Source organism: Pempheris klunzingeri, chromosome 6 (genome assembly GCF_042242105.1).
Source record: "Pempheris klunzingeri isolate RE-2024b chromosome 6, fPemKlu1.hap1, whole genome shotgun sequence".
In the NCBI taxonomy this organism is placed as follows: domain Eukaryota; kingdom Metazoa; phylum Chordata; class Actinopteri; order Acropomatiformes; family Pempheridae; genus Pempheris; species Pempheris klunzingeri.
The window spans coordinates 10188506-10211198 of NC_092017.1; the positions used below are offsets into that span (position 1 = coordinate 10188506).

Here is a 22693-nt window from a genome sequence, read left to right on the forward strand (position 1 = left end):
TTGCACCCCCTAAAATTGGACATATGAACCATTAGAGGGGGTCCCCACTCCCCGGTTAAGAACACTGATTTAGGTGAATCAGGAAGTTAACTCTATAATTTCTTCATGCTGAGGTCTGTTCTGTTTAGGTGCAGCTCATAAACGATGCCTACAACCTTGTGATTGATGCCATGCTGGGCCCAGAGGCAGACTGTGCCAACATTAAGGAGCCTTACTCTGGTATTCTGGTCACCTTGAAGCAAATAAAAACCCCCATCGCCAGTGTGGATGTGCCCTCGGGTAAGTGTTCATACAAACTATAGATATCAGGCGGGAGGCTCACAAACACGTGATACATGATAAATGGGTCTCCAGGCAGCTCCCCAGGAGCCTTGGCTCCCAGGCAGGAGTTTTCCAAGTCTAGAGGCACACGTGGGGGATAAATCTCATGCTACAGTCAGCTCAGTGTGAGCTCATCATACGCTGAATAAACTACCTGCACAACAGGCAGAAAACGATCACAGTCCTTCTCCTAAATGCGTCTTTTTTCTCCCCCTTTTTTCTGTCTTCCACAGGTTGGGACGTAGAAGAACCAAGTCAGGATGGGATTACCCCAGAAGTTCTCATCTCACTTACAGCTCCAAAGAAGTGCGCCATGAGTTTCTCAGGGAGGCATTTCCTGGCCGGACGCTTCCTGCCCTATGACATCCAGAAAAAATACGAGCTTAACCTCCCAGACTACCCTGGAACAGACAGTCTCATAGAATTGTAACACATGGGAAATGTAAGAGCCAGCGTGGCCGCTCCTCATTTTCAAAAACGTATGGTTAATCTATTCTCTTGTTTTGTATTTTATAGATCGTTAATGTGAATTAATGTCAGCATCTCAGTTGTGTAGATCAGGCTACACCTTAGCCAAATGTTGAGCTACAGTAGAAGGATAATATTTAGAACCTGTGGTTTGAGTCATGTCTTTTTAGGGAATGGCATGAGGAGTTTCTGTGTCAGTCTACTTGTAAAAGCTGTAGCATTACACTGTTTTCTGATTACTTTCTGATTAGAATTATTTTTTCCACAGACAGCAAAGAAGACAAATTTTCTATGACACCAACCACTAGAAAGTTTTCTTTCTTCTTCAAAACTTTTTTAATGTTCTGATGCTCTTTTGTTCTTATCTTTAACTTTCTACTGAAATGTCCTGCTGAGATGCATAAGTGTAACTTAAACTTTGAATTTTCTGTTCATGTGTTTTTAATTGGTTTGGTCAGCCTGCCCTCCTGCATTACTTTTGTTTCAGTTATTTTGTTAGCTGTTACAAAAGGCCAAGACAGTTCGCAATGTCCAATAAAAAAAAAATTCTGTGTCAGGTGTTTTTTTTTGAGCCCACAATTCTCACCTTGTCAGCCATGCAGCAGGCAACTGTTTTCACAAGACTGACAAACCGACTATACGCTACCTGCTCAGCACCAAACATCTGAAAGACAAAGTTAGCAACTAGCTGGTAAAGATAGTGGAGCTTTCAGCCGCTAAAATACCACATAGTCTTCTCCGTAGTTGGTGGAGACCAAAACAGAGCTAAAAGAAGAATAATGAACAATGGACTAACATTCATTTAAAATGTTTTACTAGGTGACAATGCTTGTGTTTTCAGCTTCCTCCCTCATGGCCAGCAAACTCATTTAACATAGATTACTCTCAGTGGCTATAATTGATATTCTTATATTAATGTATCAAATGACAATGTGACAGTGCGAAAGGGTTTTTTCCCCACTGATGAACCTACAGACAGTTTAGTGAGTTTCAGTTCATTGTTAAGCTGTCCAGCCAACAACCTTACTGTTATGGTTCACTCTCATGGTGTCATTTTCAGCCCCAGTAGGCAGCTGTTTTCAGGTCAATTAATTAATTAAAAGCTCTAAAACCTCTGCACACTACCTGCTCAGCACCAAACAGCAGACAGACACAGTTAGAGACTAGGTCCTGAGCATAGTGGGGCTTTAAGGAGCTAAACAGCCAGTTATTTTACTCAAGAGTAAAAAAGAGCTAAACGGTAGTGAAAATTGGCCAAACGTTCATCTTGTGACATATAGTTCCAAATGAATGCTAATGCTCGGTGCCTTCTGTATGTGTAGATAGCCAATTGCAGACGCTAGACAAAACACCTTTATATGGTGACAGTTATGTTTTCAGCTTGTTCCACTGCCCTCATGTGGCCAGAAATCTTTAAAGCTGTAAAGAAACACAGATAAACACTTCTCTAATATTCTTTTCACTGATATCATCCATGCTACCATACATGGCAAGTTTCTGATGCATAGTATGATTTGATGGTTTAATGTTTTGATCTTCAAAGCTGGAGTAAACCCCCCCCCCCTTGTGTCTTGCCTGAGGATATTTCATCGGGGCAGCTGCTTGCCAACACATCCCCTGAACACAGCTTGTTCTGTTAAATGACGGTCGCTAATCAGTGGGCCACCTAGCTGCGTTACATGCACATCACATGCAATTAGCATAGTGCGCCTTAGAAGAGTGCACGCTGTTACTTCTGTTTATTGGTTCCCAACTGGATTTGATTGGGTAATGAAAGCCATAAACAGGTGTGATCGGGCTATAATCAGCTGTAGAGGAAGGTCTGTGGGCTTCAGTGAGAATGACTAAGCAAGAGTGCTGTTCTGTTTATGGATGAGGTAATGTGTATTTATACGAAGCACAGGAGCTTCTTCTGAATACCAATGCACTAATGCCTGTTGTGTGTGCACACACGTGTGAGTGGGTGGGGAAAGTCAGTGAAAAGGAATGTCGATCCCTTTTTTCGCTTGGTGGTATTAAATCTGTCAGAGGCCGGACTGACGAGGGATGTAGAAATACGTGTGAGCCTTCAGCAGCCCTGTCTTTCATGCCTGTCCAATCCCTGTCAGGAAACAACGACTTGTCACCACTCTGTCGTTGGTGCGTTTCATGAGAGCGGCTGAGTAATGAGCTTTGGAGTTGTCAGTGGCCCGCAGAGCTGAACAATCATAACTGACAACGGCACTTGTTGTAGTATCTATTGAGAGATAGTCCTCTGTGGAGAATAAATGCGGACAAAAGATTGAGTACGTCAGAACTAGACTGCAGCAGTGAGGCAACACACAAAAGTTCAACATAAAGGGTTCCATACCTTTTTATTGTAGTGATTTAAAAACAATCTGTGCATGTTTCATATTGGACAATGCAGACTTTATCTAGGTTTAGGATTTGACTTTTGTAACTATGTTAGCATATTATTTGATGGGTGTTTATCCAGGTTCACACAGCTCTACAGGAATACACATACAAGACAACACAAAACACAACACACAATAAAGCATAAAACATGATGAGTGACATGTATAATCCATCTCTAAAACTGTTTCAACGTGAGTTTAAAATGATCCTATTTAGAATCAGTTTTGAGGTTTGTGGGCAGGTTTGTATTGATCCTATGAAGAGAGAAAGACATCCGTCCACAGAAGGTTTTACAAAAGTGACTAAAATTGTATTGGTCTCGTGGATGAGGTTAGATTTGGATACAAAGTGGGTACATATAGAGCAAAGCTCAGTAAATATTTCACTTTGAGCCCTCCCCTTTCTTAAGACAAATGCGTGGCGCAAACTTAGGATACAAAATGAATGGGTTAATTATACATTACAGGTTTAGGAGAAGATGAGACGGGTATTAAATTTACCATTATCTGTATCAAGGGCAACAAGGATAACTGCTGTTTGTGATTTCTTACCTGCTACATTAGACGGTGGTTTTAGTAGATGGACGGGGAAGGGTCTGACCACAATAAATCAATTATTCGAGGGAACGACTCTCAGAGCTTTCGCACAACTTAGAGCAAGATATGGTATTGAAGCCAATGATCTATTTCGGTATTTTCAAATTCGGCACTATCTGACGACACATAAGGAATTAAGGAAACACCAGGCAGTTTTGAACAGTACTGGATTGGGATTGCTGAGAATCAAACCCCTACAAAAAACATAATATCCTGTTTGTATGGTAAAATTCAAGGGGGTTAGGAAAAAACAAATTGTATATGCTCAGAGTTTTGATGTTGATTGCCCACAAAGTAATCACAGTAAACTGGCTTAAACCCCACCCACCTACCCTGGACCAATGGGTGCAAAGACAAAGTGTGCAAAGTGTGTCACTGAGTCTGTAAGAAAAAAAAATTGATGATCAAACTATCAACATTTGAACTGTCACAAAGACCCTGAACTAGACACTGCCTTTCTATATCAGGTCACACACCAGTAACCAATAAATACAGATAAATGAAGTGAAATAAAAGTTACAGTATTTCCCTGTGGTGAAATACAGTGGAGTTAAAGTATACAAAATGGAAAGTACAAGTACCTCACACTTGTTCTTAAGTACACTACTTTAGTAGTTTGTTACTTTCCACCACTCAATTGAGAAAACTTTGCCAGGGGTTGCAAGTTAAAATCCATTTCCATCATTGTTCCACCAATCTGTTACCAAGATGGTAACAAGCATTCAGCGTGCGACTTACATAAATGTATGTAAATATGTGATCCCTTTCAAGAGGTGGATTTATTCAAAGAAAAAAGTCCTTCAAAAGTTGTTGTGAAACACCTTTTTATGTTCAAGCAAGAGTGCTTTGAAAAAGAGTTGACTATACGTGACATTTTTAATTTCCATGCATTCACTTTTACAAGCGTCGTTGCTAAATTCCAACAATTCACATGCTGTAAATGAGCCAGAGTACATTGCACCTCATAAGCACGCCTCGTGTCTGCGTTCTGAGGAGTTTTTCCTGAATGGCATGCCATATGACGCCACTTCCACTCTCTGGCAGTGCATCGCCCCGCAATCAGCGACTGTTAAAAAGTTACAAAACTGAACCAGAAGTCGAACCAGAGGCAGAGCAGCATCTGGCACTGTCCTGTGTCTGGTGGAGAGACAGATTAAAAAAAAAAAAAAAAAAAAGCGAGACAGAGAAAGACAGATGGGGGTCCAGTGAATGAAGACATGACATTTTACAGAAGATAATTGGAACTGCCCCGCCTAATTTAACACAGAACAAACAGTTAACAAAGCCTTAAGTTGTTATCATGAATGACTAGAATCTCCTAAATGATGTTTCAAACCAGTTTCCTGTATTCTGGACGTGAAAAAAGCCACAGCAAATTAAAATATAGTAATGAACAAACCTAGGTTTCTCAATCATCCAAAAGTAGTGTATGCTATTGTGTACTTGTGTGCACACACCTGCTCTGTGTGGATACACACAACTACACTGGAGCAAAACACAGAAACAAATCAATGAAATATGAAAATGCTGTTGCAAATTTGTCAGAACTTCTGAGGTCTTGCTTGGACGAACAGAGGAACACCTCTTTATTTTCAGCAACACCACCCATACACACACACACAGTCTCCCTCCCTCTCTCTTTCTCTGCGAGTCTCTCTTGCTCTACCCCCACCATGCCCTCACCTTTTTTTGGAAGATGATATGGGGGACCCAGATGTTACATTTCACTGGCCAATGGTGAGCAGCGAGGGGCTGGATTGGTGTGCAGTCCCAATGCCCCTTCTTTTAAAAACGCCTGAGCTCCTGTATCCAACTCAGCAACTCAACTCACATGAGAAAGAGCAGCGGCTCTGCTCTGCTCCACCAGCAGCATCCTTCACACCTGAGAAACTGCAGCGGCTACTCTTAGCTGTACCAGCAAGCTGAAGAATCAACTCCTATTTTTTCCTCAAATTTATGTCAGTTCTGTAGATGATCAGAGAAAAACAAAAATCATCTTCAGCTGAAGGCGTAGCACCATGTTGGAATTAAATAAGGTGGCACTCGTGCTGTCTTTCCTGGCTTCAGTGGCTCTGGTCCAAGGTAAGTGAAGACTGACTGTTATTATTGTTATTTTCAAAAACGGACACCAGAACAACACATTCACAGGAAATTACTGTAAATATAGTGTTTCCAGCAAAATGGCATATTTTTCACCTCCCTTGTCATTGTTAGTAATCACACACTGTGAGAGCAGAGGGCCAGTGTATGGCTGCTCTCAAATGTGCGCTACAACTGACATAACTGTGGAGTTTTCTAAGTTGACGACATTTCCCTGAGGATGTCAGAGCAGGAGGACTCTGTAGAAATGTCTGGTGGTGAGCTCATATGATAAGGGTGTGTGTGTATGGCTGGGCGCATGTGTTTTATTCTAAAGACCACCTCAGTAGTAATCTCTGATGTTAAGTCACAAGCACGTTTCGCCACCAGGCTAATCAACAACATGTGGTGATAGAAGAGGAGGTTAAGAGGAGGAGGAGGAGGTATATAAATATACAGTGAAAATGTCCACAAAGTTAATTATGTCTCCCTAAGGTCCTGTTTAAATCTCTGTCGATGACAGTAGAAGTGTTGCATGTGACAAAAGGTTGTGGTGGCACACACTCTGCATTCATAAAGATGAACTGCTGTACAGTAGCTGCTGCTGTCGGAGAGCAGATGGCCTGCTTTTGAGAGAAACAACGCAGCCGAAGTGCTGTGATTTTTATGATCTCACAAAGGGCCAATTCAGACTTTTTCAACACTGGCTTCTCAACGCAGTTCACAGTTTTCACCGGTCCGATGATCTGCCTGTTCCAGATTACACATTCTGCCCCCAAGAATTTCGCTCTTATCAGCCTTTGAAAGCTCGCCACACTTCCTGAATGACACCAGTAGCAGCACTTTTTCCAAAGCTGTCACTTTCTGTCCGCCTTACAGCTGCTCCCCGTTAACAGGAGCTGGCAGTCCATAAAAGCAAACGACTGTAAATACATCGTAATAGTCTCCATATCTTGTTGGACGTGAAGGCCTCATAGTCGTAAATGTCTTGCAGAGGCTTCGTGCCACTTACTGATGACTATATCGAGGATGGTTTGGTGAGGAAAGAGGGTAAATGCATAAATGGCGATTCAGACTGAACTGAACACTCTGTTACAGCTGCGAGTGAAAGCCGACCTAAAACGGACTGTAAAATTTGACATTCTGCTCCACGCTGCTTTAGCATAACATCCACATCTTGCAGTGAGGTGGTGCATTTTGTCCTCATTTCAACCACAAACGCTGTGCCAGCAGTCCCTAAAGATATAAACCCTGTCACCTTGGAAACAAGAAGCAACAATCACAAACCAAGTGACCCACTTAACCACCTGCTGGGTTTATGCTCGGCTAAATGAGAGAATGGAATAAAAGGAGGGATAAAGAGCTCAGGTAAAATGACTTTCCCGTCCTCTTTTCCTGTCAACTTGGCCAGCATGTCACTCTTTCCTTTTTCCTTTTTGATGGGCGTCTCAGCTCCTACCCCCGACCCCTCCCCCGCTGTGCTGAGTCCACTTCTAAGGTTCGAACTGGATGTCTCCATCTGTCCATTTTTCTTCATCTGTTCGCCTTTCATTTTTAACGTGTCTCCCTCAGGTATTTCTTTGCAGATACTTTCCCCACCTTTCTCCGTCTCTGTCTGTCCATCACACTCCCTCCTTTGCCTGTCTCCACCTATTTCTCTGCTCTGCGCTACTCCATCCAACGCTCTCTCCTCGCCTTGTTCTCTGTCACTCTCTCCATACAGCTTAGAGCTTACAGATTTATGAGCAGTTCTCCCATTTGAAGGCGGCACCTCTTTCTGACTGCCCACTGTACTTCAGAGTTTGAACACTGTGGCATTACCACCTCTTAGCATAAAGTCTTGCTTTCAGCTCCAAGGCTTTATTAAAGTGACTGTAATCATGCCTGTTTAACCAGAGCACGTCCAGGCTTCTCTTCTGCTGTTGCACAAATGTCAGGCAAAGCTACATGGTGTGTGTGTGTGTGTGAGAAGCTGGAGGGCCGTTGTGAGTAAGACACAGGGGCTAGTTCTCCAGATGCTGACCGCTATCTGCTCGAAACACAGAGCTGTATGGCCAGCTGACTTTAAAGGCTGAGGCAGGGATTACAAAGGATCAAAGGAGGAGGTGAAAATTCCCATTAATGACAAACTGCAGCCATATCGCATTGCTCTTTTCTTTTCTTTGGTGTATTTATGTGTACATGAATATGCGAGTGTGCCAAAATATTATTAATTGCAGGACTAATCAGCTGCTTTCAATTGAGCTATTTCCAGTTCCTGGCGCTGTACCTGTGCACAGGTGCAGAGGTTCATGCGAGGACTTCCAAACATTTTTAATGCAAAAATTCAGCACTGTTTTTAATAGCATTAGGGAGAAAATACTTGACAACACAAAGCCTTTGTAAATCCTTAAATCATGTGGTTGATTTGCATCATTAGTTAATGTCAGAGACGAAATTGCCGGTTTTAATGAGCGACAGATGTTTTAGGAATCAGACTTGGATTATTGAAAATAAGGAACATCGGGGCAACGAGACAGATAGAGCAGAGAGAAAAAGCAGACTCCTCTGCAGCCACACACACACCTCAGTCAAAAAGCTGGCCAAACACATAAACAGCTTCCATATGACATGGCAAACAGATCATCACATACACAGGCCCACACACACATACACATCACCGAATTCACATGTGAAATACCTCTACTTCAGCTATTTCAAAGGATTAGACTTCATCGCGAACACTGTACAACCTCGTTCTTAGCGAGTTTCACTTTGTCCAATAGGTTACATAACATGGGCAGGGTGGGTGGTGTTTTCATGTCTTCTCCTTCTCGTTCAGATCTGGATCCAGACCTTCTATTTAAGCCTGTCTCCCTGCCAACATACATCTGGCATAACCATACCTATGTAATGCGACTGAAACCATTCTGGGTGCAACTTCATAAAGTCCTGCATAAAGTCCTCCCTCCTCGCCCCTCAGCAGCTTTTTTTTATTACATTCTGGCAAACACAGAAAACTCCCACTCAGAAAGTGAAGCAGAGAGATGCTGCCCTTTGCATAGGCACCGGTGATTATTAATAGAGGATTTGCCTTTGCGTAGCCTGGCTGTAAGCAGACCCACTGTATTTCAGAATGAACCACTCTGACGTAAATCGTTAAATCCCAAGATAGTCCTCTAAAATAAGAGGTGCATTTGTCACAGCGGACTCAGAGAGGGTAAAGCTGACAATGACTGCAGAGTGGGATAAAAAGTAATCCAGTAGCTATGTTTCAGACATGTTACTGAGACAACCTGGCATTGAGGTGCTCGAAATGTGGCTATATGTGGAACCGGCTAACCAGCCCACAGGTGCAGGTCTCCTCTAATATATTGTTGCCACTATAATGTATCCTGTTACCTCGTTCATGGTTTATGAGGGTCACGGTGAGTCCGCCCGAGGTTTATAATAACTGTCACATGGCAGGGCTCATGTCAAAGGTGAAAGTTCAAGAGAAAACTGATATATCCTTATATGCATTCCACTATATTAGCAGCAAAAAGTCAAAATATATAAATAAAGATGGTTATGTGCACAAAGAACATAACGAAACACATAAAAGCAGGACTGTCCGACGAAGAACGATAGAGTTAGAGTGAAGGACTCAGCGTAGGGAGGAGGTCAGGGAGGATGTTTGGGATACCGCTAACTGACAGTCAGTGTTGTTTTGAATAAGACTCTTCCATAACCCTAACCACATGTTTATTTATTAGACTACAAAAGTCTGTTAACCTTGACAAAGTAGTCATTTAACAACACGTCCTGTAAATCAAATAGCAAAATATGCTGTTTGTCCTCACCTTGGGGAGCGACCCATAGAACTGTTATCACATCTGACCCTCCCAAAAAAAACACCAAGGAAAAATAAATATGTTTTCTGTCATGACAACACTGTGGTTGACTATTTAACCTAAACCATGATCTTTCCCTAAACTTAACCAAGTTGTTTCTGTGCGAAACCTCACCAAACTGTTACCGTAGCGTCGCCACATAATAAACCAGACAAATGATGTTGAATATGCTTCTATGAGTCGCTCTAGAGAGCATGGGCAAAAAAACCTATTTTGCCGTTTAGTTTGGAGGACTTCTTGGTTCTATTACATTAGTGGTGAAAAGTCACAACTGTAAAGAGATTTGTGTTAATAAAGCACAAAACCAAACCCTCACAAAGCACACGAACGAGGACAGACAACTTATATTGTACCAGCGGACCACTTTAGGGTGGATTTTTTTAGCCCTAAAGCGGAAATCATAAGTTCTAACCTTACTCCCTCTGGCTTGAAGAACTTGTGTTACTTGCCTCTTAATGAGGCAAATTCCCTCACATACCAGCCCTATGAAGCAGTGCCCCAATAAAATATCCCGGCTTTTATAATTCATAAAGTGTTAACATGCCACTCAAAAGCACAATAAGCTCTGTGAGTCTGCCACGGGAATCGGGCCAGTTCATACCCACCATTACTGAGGTCACTACCCCAACGTTTGCCTTGTGCTGTAGCTAATCTGGGTTTCCTCTTTTAACTTTCTAAAACCATTAGTCACCTCATAAAACTCTAAGAATCGTTTGCTATGTCATTTTCATTATCAAACATCTTGAAATGATAATCAGGAGCCAAATGGTTCTGCTGTGAATTCCCTTTGTTTTGGCGCGAGCGAGGAGAAAATGTTATGTAACGGAGCAAGAAAACTGCTTTATAATTTCTCGGAATTAAATGGATGCACTTCAGAGTGCAGAGGGTAATTAATAAGCCACAAGTTTGGAAGTCAATGTTAATAAAGTGAAACAAAAGGGTTGTTTGTGTCCCCTCACCATATGCTTTCCCTGACAAAAGTTTTTGGAAGTGCTCAGAGTGAACAAAAGAGCATGCAGACTGTAAACACTTAACAGTAAAAAATGTAAAAGTTTTTAAAATGTAATCAGGATGGATACAGAATTGGGGAGACAAAATGAGAGGGGTGGAACGTCTATTGATTTGATTTACTAAACTAGAACCACATCTGCCCGGCAGATCAGTGTGAAAGCATTTGCTTCTGTTTATCCAGCGATTCCAGTGTATCAGAGAGACAAAGCCGATATGGAGATCTATCAATAATTTTTGAAGCCATGGGCATAAATAAACCAGCAACCATGAACGTCAGCTGACTGTCTGTTACCATAAAACTTATGTAATACATTTCTGGACAGACGATCTTTGTTCTGTTGAGCTACCATCCTTCTTTGCTAAATCTATCAAAGGTTTGAAAAGAAATGTGCTGGCATGACAATAAAGCCTTGGAGTGAGCCGTAAAACCAGTGGGAACTGGGATCGATACTGGACTCCGTGCTGGGAGTCTCGTAAACTCAGCAGTGTCTCTCCGAAAGTGCTAAGTGCTTGCGCATAATACACACGCACACACGCACACACTGAGGTTTCATAAGCTACTTTTTGTTTCTGTCACAGACCATGACATTTCATTTTGTCCACGCTGCCCATGTGAAACTCGGAGATTAAATGTCAAGCAAACAACTGACGTTTTTGGAAAACATAAAAAAAATTGTTCGGTAGGAAAATGAATCATTATACTTCAAAGCACGAGGGAAAACCAGTTATGGTGCATGTTCAATAAATCAAAGGGCCAGGTTGAATGTCTTTCTCTTTCTAATAGGTGTGTGCAAGAACGTGCCTGAAAAATGATACAGGCATGCCGTATGTGTGTACATTATAATCATAAGTCATTAAGATCAAAAAGAAACCATCAAAAAAAAAAATGCTGCTTAGAAGTATGTGTGTGTGTGTGTATGAGTGTGTGTGTGTGTGTGTGTGTGTGTGTGTGTGTGTGTGGTGTGAGAGGTGATGGAGCAAGTTACAGTGTTTTTTTAGCTCGACCGCTGGTTAACAGACGACTCCGCATGCACTGATTTGTCACAGCTGGAGCTTGATTAGCATCCTCAGCAGCGGCTGCTTGTTGATGGATCAAGAGGAAAAGGGAGGACTGGGGGAGGACAAGCTGGGCGTGAGGGTGGTGGTGGGGGAAGGTGCAATAAACTGAAGGATGAAAAGACATATGACAAAGAGCACGGGGAAAGATGATGGATGGAGAGGATGTTCCACAGTTTGGATGCAGGGGGGAGCAGCTGGGAGAAACATCTACAGAGAGCGATAGAAAAAGGAGCAGATAAAGGAGGAGAGGGGAAGGAGATGGAAGCTGAGAAATTAGATGAAACCTTGCAAAAGAACAAGGAGAGGCCAAAAATGGATGAAGAAACTAACAATTTCTTTAGTTTTTCTCCCTTTTGAGTAGCCCAGAGGCTTAGTCATTGTTTCAGCACAGAAAAAAAGGACAGGGGGCTTTTGGCTAAGTGAACAATAGAGAAAACAAAAAGGCAGAGAGAAGGCGCGTAATGAGAAGAGACTTTCTGCTGCGGGGAAACAGCAAAACGTGGTCAGACTGTGTGTGTGTGAACATGGTTGTGTGTGTGCGCACAAATAATAGAATAAGTTGTAAAAAATGATGCACAGAATAGGAGATCTAAATCAGATTTTGTGCTGAAGCATGTCACTTGATTTGATTAACATTTGAACATTGAAAGTACACTCGTAGATTCATACAAACATAGAACCCTGACAAATCTTACGCTACGTTATATCAGCTGAACTCTAAATTTGAGCTTCTGGGGGAATGAGGAGAGAAATGCAGACATTTCAGGATATAAGCTGAAGTATAAGCTCTTTGCACTTGTTGCTTTATATCCAAATGTTTTTCTGCCTGCTTACAGGATCTGTGAGGACCAGGAGTCCGTCAGACAGGAGCAGGAGAGGTGACCTCAACATGTTTACTGACCCACAGACAACAGGTACTGACTTCATCAGCCGTGATATTCAGAGCCGATTGTAGCTGATGGTAGCAGCTTTCAGACTGAGAGAGTTGAAGGACAGGCAAAGATACACTGTGAGATGAAAGCGCCAGGTGTAAACCTGTGCTGTAAAAACAACGGGAAGACAGTTATACTGCAGTTTGACCTGCTCATCTGTCCCACTTATTAACACTGTCAGCAGTTGGAGCTACAGCAGCAGCTGTGACTCACCGCTCATGGACACAGTTAAGTTACTTCAAAAACCTTTGAGTCTGACTGCAACGAAACAAACCTACTCCCTCTCATAGCCCAAACATACATCCATCTGTGCATTAAAAGTGAAAACTGGATGACTTCACATGAGTTTTTTAATTGAACAAAAGAGCACGAGTAATCTGTATCCAGATGGTTGTCTGCAGCGCATCACTTCAGCGCACCCTGTAGTCCACCAAAGAACTTTATGTATAGTACAGCAGTGCACTACTTTGTGTACGAAGGACATCATCAGTTGCTAATGCATTCATTTGCTTTGAATCCGTCATATTTCTTCTAAAGGAAATGCCCAGGTTTCAGAGCATGCAGCAGACTAAAACACTAGACAGTATGCCTCATCAGTCAAGCCAGGGAGCTTGGAAAGAACGTGAACAATACAAAGCTCCCTGGGGTGTATGAAGTCAGTTTTAAATGGCGGTAGCAGGCCTCCTCTTAAAGCTTGCAACCAATCCCTGTTGATTTCCTCCCTCTTGGTTTTTCTTGGTTCTGACCCATGTCTCCCATCCATGTAAGCAGCTGCCTGCACCCCCACCACCCCCTCTCTGGATCCTAGCCTGAATTGTTTTCTTTTTTTCTGACTTTTTTCTCCACTCTAACCCCCTGTTATTTTGGTTTTCATCCATGTCCCCCCTCCACGTGCTTCCAGGCGTGACGGAGTGGACGTCTTGGTTCAACATCGACCATCCTGGTGGAAATGGAGACTATGAGCGCCTGGAGGCCATCCGTTTCTATTACAGGGAGAGAGTTTGTGCGCGGCCCATGGCCATGGAAGCTCGCACTACAGACTGGGTGGCAGCGGCAGACACTGGGGAGGTGGTCCACTCCAGTCTGGAGAAGGGCTTCTGGTGCATCAACAAGGAACAGCCTCTAGGCCGCATCTGCTCCAACTACCATGTCCGCTTTCAGTGTCCCCCAGGTAGCTCTGATGACAGCAGCTCAGGGCTGTACAAGCTGTCACTTCACAAATACGAACATTCAGCCTAACACAGGCATGAATACACATTTTCACATCTGTGCATGTAAGCACTGGCCACAGGGAGCAATAACTGCTCTGAGCTGTTAACTGCATACTAAATACTGTGTTTGTTAATTCCTTCTTCAATGTGCGTGTTCAGTGCAGAGCTACTGGACTGACTGGAGCCAGTGGGGTCCTTGTTCAACCACGGTTTGTAACGACGTGGGCATCCAGGTCCGCCAGAGGAAATGTGTGAACACCCAGCCCATGCCTCTCCTCTTGGTGCCTGCATGTCAGGGGCACCATTCAGAAAGGAGGGAGTGCTCCACCCCTCCATGTACAGGTGAGAATTATAAGACTGACCCGCACCTAACCTGTGCCTCGTATGTGCCCCTATACGATGTTATGAGATTGCTTGTGAAATAACCACCAGTTGGGTGTAATGGTGGGTAAAGGTGACTGTCCTTCAACAGAGGACAAAAACACAAAGGCAACAGACTAATGCCACAAAACAAATTCTGTCTCGAACAGATATCTGAAACTATGATGGAATTAAACTGGAATCAGTTTTTTCTTCCAGCTCAGAACTTTGTAACCATTTAGTTTAAGAGTTCTTGATTGAACTACTTCTAATCAGCAATTCAATCAGCCTTCTTATAATTTTTAGAACCACAATACAGTATAATTGCACTACTTAGTAACTCATTTATTGTCCCATGTATATACAGGGCACACAAGAGAATAACAACGCCCATTAAACAACCCTGAATAATGCTGAACAGAAGAACTAATGAAGAGATTGAGCACTAAAAAAAACCAACAGAAAATACTATTGTGCATCACTTGTTAAATTCCACACTCACATCATTCCTGTCTCTGTGTGATCAGCCATGTGGGGTCCGTGGGGTCGGTGGGGGACATGTTCAGTGACCTGTGGTGGAGGTCGCAGGATTAGAAGGAGGACCTGTGTGAGGACCTCAGTGACGGTTCAGTGTACTGGACGGCCTGTTGAAATACAGAAGTGTGGGAAGAGTCCATGCCCAGGTATGCTAAGTCTGTAAAAGTCCTAATATCCTTCTTGGCAAAGGTGTCTTATTTTGCTTGTACTCACGTCTCTGTGTCCTTTTCCCAACAGCTAAATGTCAGCGAGTGTGCCCCGAGGGCCGTCCCAGTGAGGACTGCAGCCGGTGTGTGTGTGACGGCCACATGCTCCACGGAGAAGTCCACAGTGTGACTGGAGTTCCTGTGGCAGGAGCCTGGGTGGCACTGGCCAGCCAGCCTAAGGTGGTCCGTGCCCGTACGGATGCCAAGGGTCACTTCAGGCTGAAAGGAATCTGCTCCTCCAGCTCGACCGTCATCTCCATCAGGAAGGAGAAGTTTTCCCCAATCACTGTCTCCACCTCCAGTAACACCACCGGCCTGTCCTGGGTACGGGCTGTCCTCAAATCAGCTGGTGAGTGCTAATAAAAAAAGACATGTCAAGTCATGTTGTATCTGTATCTGTTGCTTTCCATTGAACCAAACATGAAGCAAGTTCATTCTGAATTCATTTGGAATTCATTGGCGATATTGTACGTTATTTCTTAGAAGAGCTATTTTTTATTTATTTTATTTCATAAGTAAAAGTTTCCCCAATTCATTATCATCATCCCACAGAGACAGTAAATACTCCAATCACATTCTCAGATGGCACAAAACAGGAAATTGAGAGAACTACAACATAAACAGTCTGTCCTGTTGTAAGACTTCGCATTGTCTGGAGCACTTACTTACTTGGTTGCATGGAGACCAAATAAAAATAGGCCTGTGCTGATTTTGAAAGCGTTATTCCCTCAACAATCATTTTTCATGAGCGCAGAGACCAATGTGAGAATGAATTGTAATGTTTGACTGAGTTTTATGAGGTCTCAAAGCAATGAGGCACCATTCACAGCAGTCAAAGAGGCGTCTTGAGGGTTTGCTCCTTTCTGCTTTTTACAGAAAAGCCATACATTGTGAAGCACCCAGAGGACAAAGTGCGCTATGAGGGAGGACGGGTGCTGCTGTGCTGCAAGGCAACCGGATCACCAGCACCTGACAAATACTACTGGTGAGATTAATCATTCTGCTGGCACATCATCAGTCACGATACAGCACCTAGAAATAGCTACAGCAACAGAACGATTACTTTTACTTTACTTTATATGGTGAAAATTACATTTGGATTCATCAAATTTCCCTCATATCAAGATAATTATGGAAGCAGCTTTTTATTATCATCAAAGCAGCATTAATCACCTATTTTGATCTCCAACCACTTCTGACTTCTTTAGCTGCCAAATACTCCACTATGTTCAATAGTTAGTAGCTTACCGCCCTTGGCTATTGAGCTTTTTTGCTGCCTGCTGAGTGAGAGCGACGGGAGTGAACCAAAATAGTTGCGGCCTGAAAAACCAAAACATCTGACAGATGCATCATTTGAGCCACTGTTAACATACATTATTAATTAGTACACCCTTAAATATCAAAACTTACTTTTAGAATAAATACATTTCATACTTACTACATATACTACATTATACTACATAAAAGTAGCACTATCAAAATGTTTGGTACAGTTTAAATGTTTACATACATGTTCCATGAGCATTTTAAATGAGTGTTTAAGGGAAAAACTTCTTATCTCTGTAACTATTTTTTTGAGGTACCACAATGGGACTCTGTTGGACAGAAAGGTGTACAAGTATGAAGAGGACCTTGTACTGCGGGACCTGAAGCTGGAACAGTCAGGGCATTACTACTGCAAAACCAGCAGCCCTGCAGGCAGCATCAAGTCCTCTCCAGCCCTCCTCACTGTCATTGGTATGCAAAGCCTCGGTTCTCTTACTGAAAACAGTGGTATCTCAACATCAGCGTAGTTCTTAAGATGTTTCCACATTTGCATAAACCCTGTCACATCTGCTACACATGCTATCTGTAGAACAGTATTTACCACATTAATCTGATGGTGTAATGGCAACTTTGGTGGTGTGTTGGCAACACAAACTAATGCTAGTAAACCGTTACGTAAAAACATTTTTGGTCTACATTTGTTCTCACAGTCAAAAAACACAAAACTCCTTCTGGAGTGTCAGAGGCTCGCTGATGTAATATAAACTGTAATTCATCACCATCAGCCAGAAGAGAAAGTAATCTACTGTGATGATAGTGAGTGGCACACAGGGATTATAGCTCAGGATGGCTGCTATCCAAGTACATTTGACAATGACGTGTTTAGTCAAAGTTCTGCAGAGGTTCAAGTAAAACCACTGATGAAAAGCAAACAACCGCAATTCATTTTACTGTATAAAGAGCAGCTGACTCCAAGATTGAATGCACATTTTAAAAGCAATGTCAGCGCTAAACTCCAACCAAGTCATCCATGAGCCATATCAAGCATAAAGAGGGTTCAAGCAAAACCACAGTGTCCTACAACTGAGGGATTGAGAAAAGTCAGTTAACAGGCAGATCAGTCACCGGGCAAAAAAACATTACGTGCAAAGAAAATAGGAAAAAAAAATATATCGCACAAGCTGGCTTCATTGTGCGTGTTTACATTGGTTGAAGCTACGGCTTTCCAAGCCGATTCTTTATTGTGTGGGATGGTTCTGGACACTGTAAAACCTCAAACCAGTGTTGAAGTGAAATCCAAGACTGTCAATAAATCCTGTTTCTTCTCGCTCTCCGAGTCAGACAAGTATGCGTTTCCACATCAGCGTGGGAGAACCACACATTGCTTATATCCTTCAGGTGCTTGTTAGCAAAGACACAGATTAACGAACAGGGTTTTCATGGAAGACTGCTAAAGCAATCTATCCCAGGCCACTGATGAATCCCTGCACCCCAAAAGTAATTATGGCAGGAGACACTGTATGTGTGCAGGACAACACCTGCGCCTCAGAGCTGAATGAAAAAATTGCCTTATTCCTTCAATTCAGCGCTGTTTTTTTCTCACATTTCATATCATGCAGAAATTTAATTTGATTTCCAATTAAATGTGTTACATATAGGACAAATAATTTAGTATCACAGGAAACTCAAAGCCATGTGCAGGACAGTAATGATATACGATATTTCATATGCATCGCACAGCTCCATGCGTCTGCAATTATTGACTTGCTTGGGACATGGGGAGCTTAACAAGGATACTTGACTATAAGCTCAACCATATCATGCACATTAATTATTCTGCCAACGTCTCTGTGAACAATAATTCTTTCTTTCAAACTCCTGTCTGGATGATGGTAAATAAATGTTCTCTTCAGCTTCATGCCTTATTACCCTGTCAAGCACATTTCACCATCCAACTTGGCCACTCACTCATGTACTTTGAGACCATGCAGACATTGTGTGTGTACATAAATACATTATGTGTGTGTGTTTATGTGTGTGTATCTTTTAAATCATTCACATGCATGACTCAATTTATTCACTACATTACCGGACAGTAGTCGACAATTTCAAAATTAAAATCTGATAGATGCTTTCAAGAGCAGGTAGCATCTTAGAGAAAGGAGAACTTTATTCATTTTTAAAACCAAAGCAGTGTCAAAATAACACTTCACAGCAGTCATTTGTGCAATATTTTATGCACTGCAAGAAAGCCTTTAATGTTTTATGCTCTTCATATGTTTAATTTATCCTCATATGTGTCACGTCAACGCTAGTTTATTGTAATTTACTGTCCAATTCACAGCAAAAGGAACACCAGCATGCAACTCAACCCCTGAGACGCACCTTATCAGACTGCCGATGGACTGTGTTCAGCCCGGGACTGTCTCCAAGTACTACAACGCTGGCCGCTGCCCCCACAACAAATGTGCAGGCTCCCTTGACTTTGATATGCGCTGCAGAGATGGAGCTGCGTTCTGTTGTGGGGTCCAAAGTATGGAAAGTCGAATAATTGACTGTGGGAGCTACAGCCTCCCTGTCCGGGCTGTGACTCAGTGCAGCTGTCAGAAGTGTGTGGAGCCGACTGTGCTGGTTCGTGGCAGAGTGGTCACAGCGGACAACGATGAGCCTCTGCGTTTTGGGTACATTTACATTGGTAAAGAGAGGGTAGGCACCACAGGATACCAAGGAAGTTTTACATTGCAAATTACTCCTGATACACACAGATTAGTGGTAAATTTTGTTGACCCCACACAGAAGTTTCTTGACACTCCTAAAGTGTTCATCTTTGATAAGAAAGGTGGGTCCATCTACCATGATGTGAAGGTGATGAGAAAGCAGACACCAATTGATATTAATGCAGGAGAGACCAACTCTATTAACCTCGGGGAAATCAAAGGGGAAGATCCCATCGGTCAGTTGGTTATTCCTCCCAATTCCTTCCACAAGGACAATGGAGAAATCTACGAGGGAACTGTGAAAGCTAGCGTCACATTCATTGACCCAAGAAATATCACCACTGCAGCTGCGGCCCCTGGCGATCTCAACTTTGTGGACGATGAGGGTGACATGCTCCCTTTGAGGACCTATGGCATGTTCTCTGTGGACTTCAGAGATGAGACCAACAAGGAGGTACTTGGAGCTGGAGCTGTTCAAGTCCTTCTTGACACGCAGCACGTCAAAATGCAAGAGCACATTCCCAAAATGAAACTGTGGTCTTTAAACCCAGACACGGGAGTCTGGGAAGAGGAGAGTGACTTCTCCTACACCACAACAACTACTGGTGGTCATGGGCGGAGCAAAAGAGAGGAGCGCACATTCCTCATTGGCAACATGGAGATCAGAGAACGTAGGCTCTTCAATTTAGATGTGCCTGAAAACAGACGTTGCTATGTCAAAGTTCGTGCTTACATGAGTGACAAGTTCCTATCTACTGAACAGCTGGAAGGTGTTGTGATCAGCTTGATAAACTTGGAACCCAAACCTGGTTATTCCTCTAACCCAAGGGCATGGGGGCGCTTTGACAGTGTCATAACTGGATCCAATGGGGCTTGTTTACCGGCTTTCTGCGATGCCCAAAGGCCCGATGCTTACACAGCTTATGTCACAGCAATGATGGGTGGGGAAGAACTGGAAGCAGCTCCTTCCTCCCCCAAGATGAATCCAAACATCATTGGAGTGTCTCAGCCATATCTGGATAAAATAGACTACCAGCGGTCAGACCACGAGGATCCAGCTCTGAAGAAAACCGCCTTCAGAATCAACTTAGCAAAGCCTAATCAAAACAATCTTGATGAGACCAATGGGCCAATATATCCATACCAGAATTTAATAAGTTGTGAAAATGCACCCGATGATGCAAATCATTTCAGATTCTTCCGAGTGGAAAAGGACAAGTATGAATACAATGTTGTTCCCTTTGAGGAGAATGATTTGACAACCTGGACAGGAGACTACCTCTCCTGGTGGCCTAATCCCCAGGAGTTCAGAGCGTGTTTCATTAAGGTCAAGATCCATGGACAGAAGGAAGTGATGGTCAGGTCAAGGAATCTGGGAGGAACACACAGAGAAACAAAAGGCAAACTTTATGGCATACGAGATATTCGCAGCACCCGGGACATGCGAGAGGCCAACACCTCAGCTGCCTGCGTGGAGTTCAAATGCAGCGGCATGCTGTTTGATCAAGCTGAGGTGGACAGGTCCCTCATATCAGTCCTTCCACAGGGGAACTGTCGCAAGATTGGCACCAACAGTCTCCTACAAGAGTATCTCATCAAACATCCACCAGTCACTCAGAACAACGAGTCCCACGCATTCAGCATGCTAGCCCCCGTTGATCCTTTGGGACACAACTATGGCATCTACACAGTCACAGACCAGAATCCCAGGGTGGCCAAGGAGATTGCTATAGGCCGCTGCTTTGATGGCACCTCAGACGGTTTCTCCAGGGAGATGAAGTCAGACTCTGGAGTGGCGCTGACCTTCAGCTGTCCAGAGAGGAAAATCAACAGAGAAAGTCTTTTCCAACGTCTGCAGACCAACCCGGGTCAGACGCTGTCTCAGATGGCGAGGGACATGAGGGAGCTGGATGGTCTGCAGGTGCAGAGATTATCCACCCAAATGGTGACCTATCCTTCAGAGCAGCGGGGCAGGACCCAGAATCGCAGAGTCACCTCTACAAGCAGGAGGAGAGTGTCCATGCGCACACAGCAACGCCAATAGATGTGCCAAGAGGTAGGTTTAGATAAGATAATTTTAGGTGTCTTTGCATCAACAACATCAGAATTATTTAAATGTTCTTTGTTATCTATTTCTAGGTCTTCGGTCAAGATGAATAAAGATGGCATTAAGTCGAGGATGTGAAAGTTGCCTGTCTGTTGATGAGTATGAACTCCCTCCTGACTATGGAAACCACAAAACCAAAGCAGACAGCAATTCAGCAAAATCAATGAGCGTGATTGAAGATATTCATTAGACTTATACTTACTTGAAGGGATTGGTATACAAATTTCTTCCTTCCCTCCTAAAAGACATGCATCATTTGTCTGTATGTAATGCAGTGACTGGCATTTATTTAATTAGCTTTGGTCTCATTTTGTATGTATGAATAGACTAAATTGACACTTCAGAATGTAACTTTTATAGTTTTAATTTGTGGCGTTCGACTTTCCCCATGGTGGGTGTTTTTGCTGACGTCTCTCAACGCTTGAGTTGAAACGAAACCTTCAAAAACTATAAATATGCCAGCCCCCAAACACTTCATAATTGGCCATAACTTTCCGCTGAACCTCTTTACAAGATCAGACAGAAACCATCTTGAGGTCCTTGCTGTCTGCAGCAGACACTGAGCCCTTTTTCTACAAACTGGGAAACTCTCTCCACCAAGGGGAGGCACACTCACAAGAGACATGTTGGGTGCCGTGGGGTGAGGCATGCCACCCAGGGAACAGAGGATGTTGTAGTCATGCTTTTTAATGTTTCAACTGTGATTCAGCCAAACGTCCTTCCACACCTACTTAAAATGTGCAAGACCAAGGCCTTCGCCAAGACAAGCATGGATCTCAGTGGTAGCGGAGTCTAAAATGAGGATAGTTGATGGTACATCAGAAGTTGAGGTATGACACAATTTCCTTTCATTCTCTGCACATTCCAAATTAGCAATCAAAATGTTACTTAAAACTATATATTCCCAAATAATTCATGAAGAATTTAATACAAAGACTTATTTGGGTCTAAATTGACTTTGTTTTTATTGTTGGGTAATATCGTTGTGAGCTGCCTTTGTATATTGAAGTGCAATAACTATAAAACTTAACTTAAAGATCAGCATGTAACAGACTATTACAGTACTGGTGGTGAATGAAGCAGCAACTCCTTAAGTAGCAGTAGTAGGGGGGTAGCATGGTTAAGGCATTTGTATGAGATCTTGTACAGGACTCACTCTAAGTGGTTTTAAGTAAATAATTGAACTTCAATATTGTGTAATCATTCTTCGACTCTCTGAACTGTGTAAAATCTTTTAACCTTTCCATACTTGCTGCATGACTCAGTTGATTTTATGTTTTGTACGCCACACTAATCTTTTCAGCTTCAGAGCTCAGTCTTGTTAGTGGGAGTTGGAACTCTCAGCGGAGCATTCTCTTCATAAACAAAACCCAGCGCACGATTCTTACACAAGAGTGACAATTAAAAAGTGGTACACATGAATTTACTGGCCGCATTCTCATGTATCCTGCCATTGCGGCAGTATGTGTGACAGTACATTTTAAGTACATTTAAAGTATACATCTTGACTGATATTAAGACAGATAAATTGTAGACGTGGGCTATTTTAATCGA

At 42.9% G+C, this 22693-nt stretch overlaps 2 protein-coding genes across 2 annotated transcripts in view; both read left to right on the forward strand.

The window, feature by feature from the left end:
* Positions 1–1315, forward strand: part of yjefn3 (YjeF N-terminal domain containing 3) — a 42736-nt gene extending 41421 nt beyond the window's left edge. Inside the window, exons 5-6 of the mRNA XM_070832336.1 lie at positions 129–279; positions 555–1315. Coding sequence (XP_070688437.1) covers positions 129–279; positions 555–751 — 348 coding nt within the window. The 3' untranslated portion in view covers positions 752–1315. The remainder of the gene's footprint in view (positions 1–128; positions 280–554) is intronic.
* A 4485-nt stretch (positions 1316–5800) lies between these two features.
* Positions 5801–21211, forward strand: cilp2 (cartilage intermediate layer protein 2). The gene is made up of 10 exons (XM_070832735.1): positions 5801–5864; positions 12640–12717; positions 13637–13906; positions 14106–14288; positions 14834–14989; positions 15081–15398; positions 15926–16034; positions 16629–16786; positions 18660–21088; positions 21172–21211. Exons 1-9 carry the CDS (start codon positions 5801–5803, stop codon positions 21074–21076), a joined length of 3753 nt encoding a protein of 1250 aa, XP_070688836.1. The 3' UTR covers positions 21077–21088; positions 21172–21211.
* The last annotated feature ends 1482 nt before the right edge of the window (positions 21212–22693 follow it).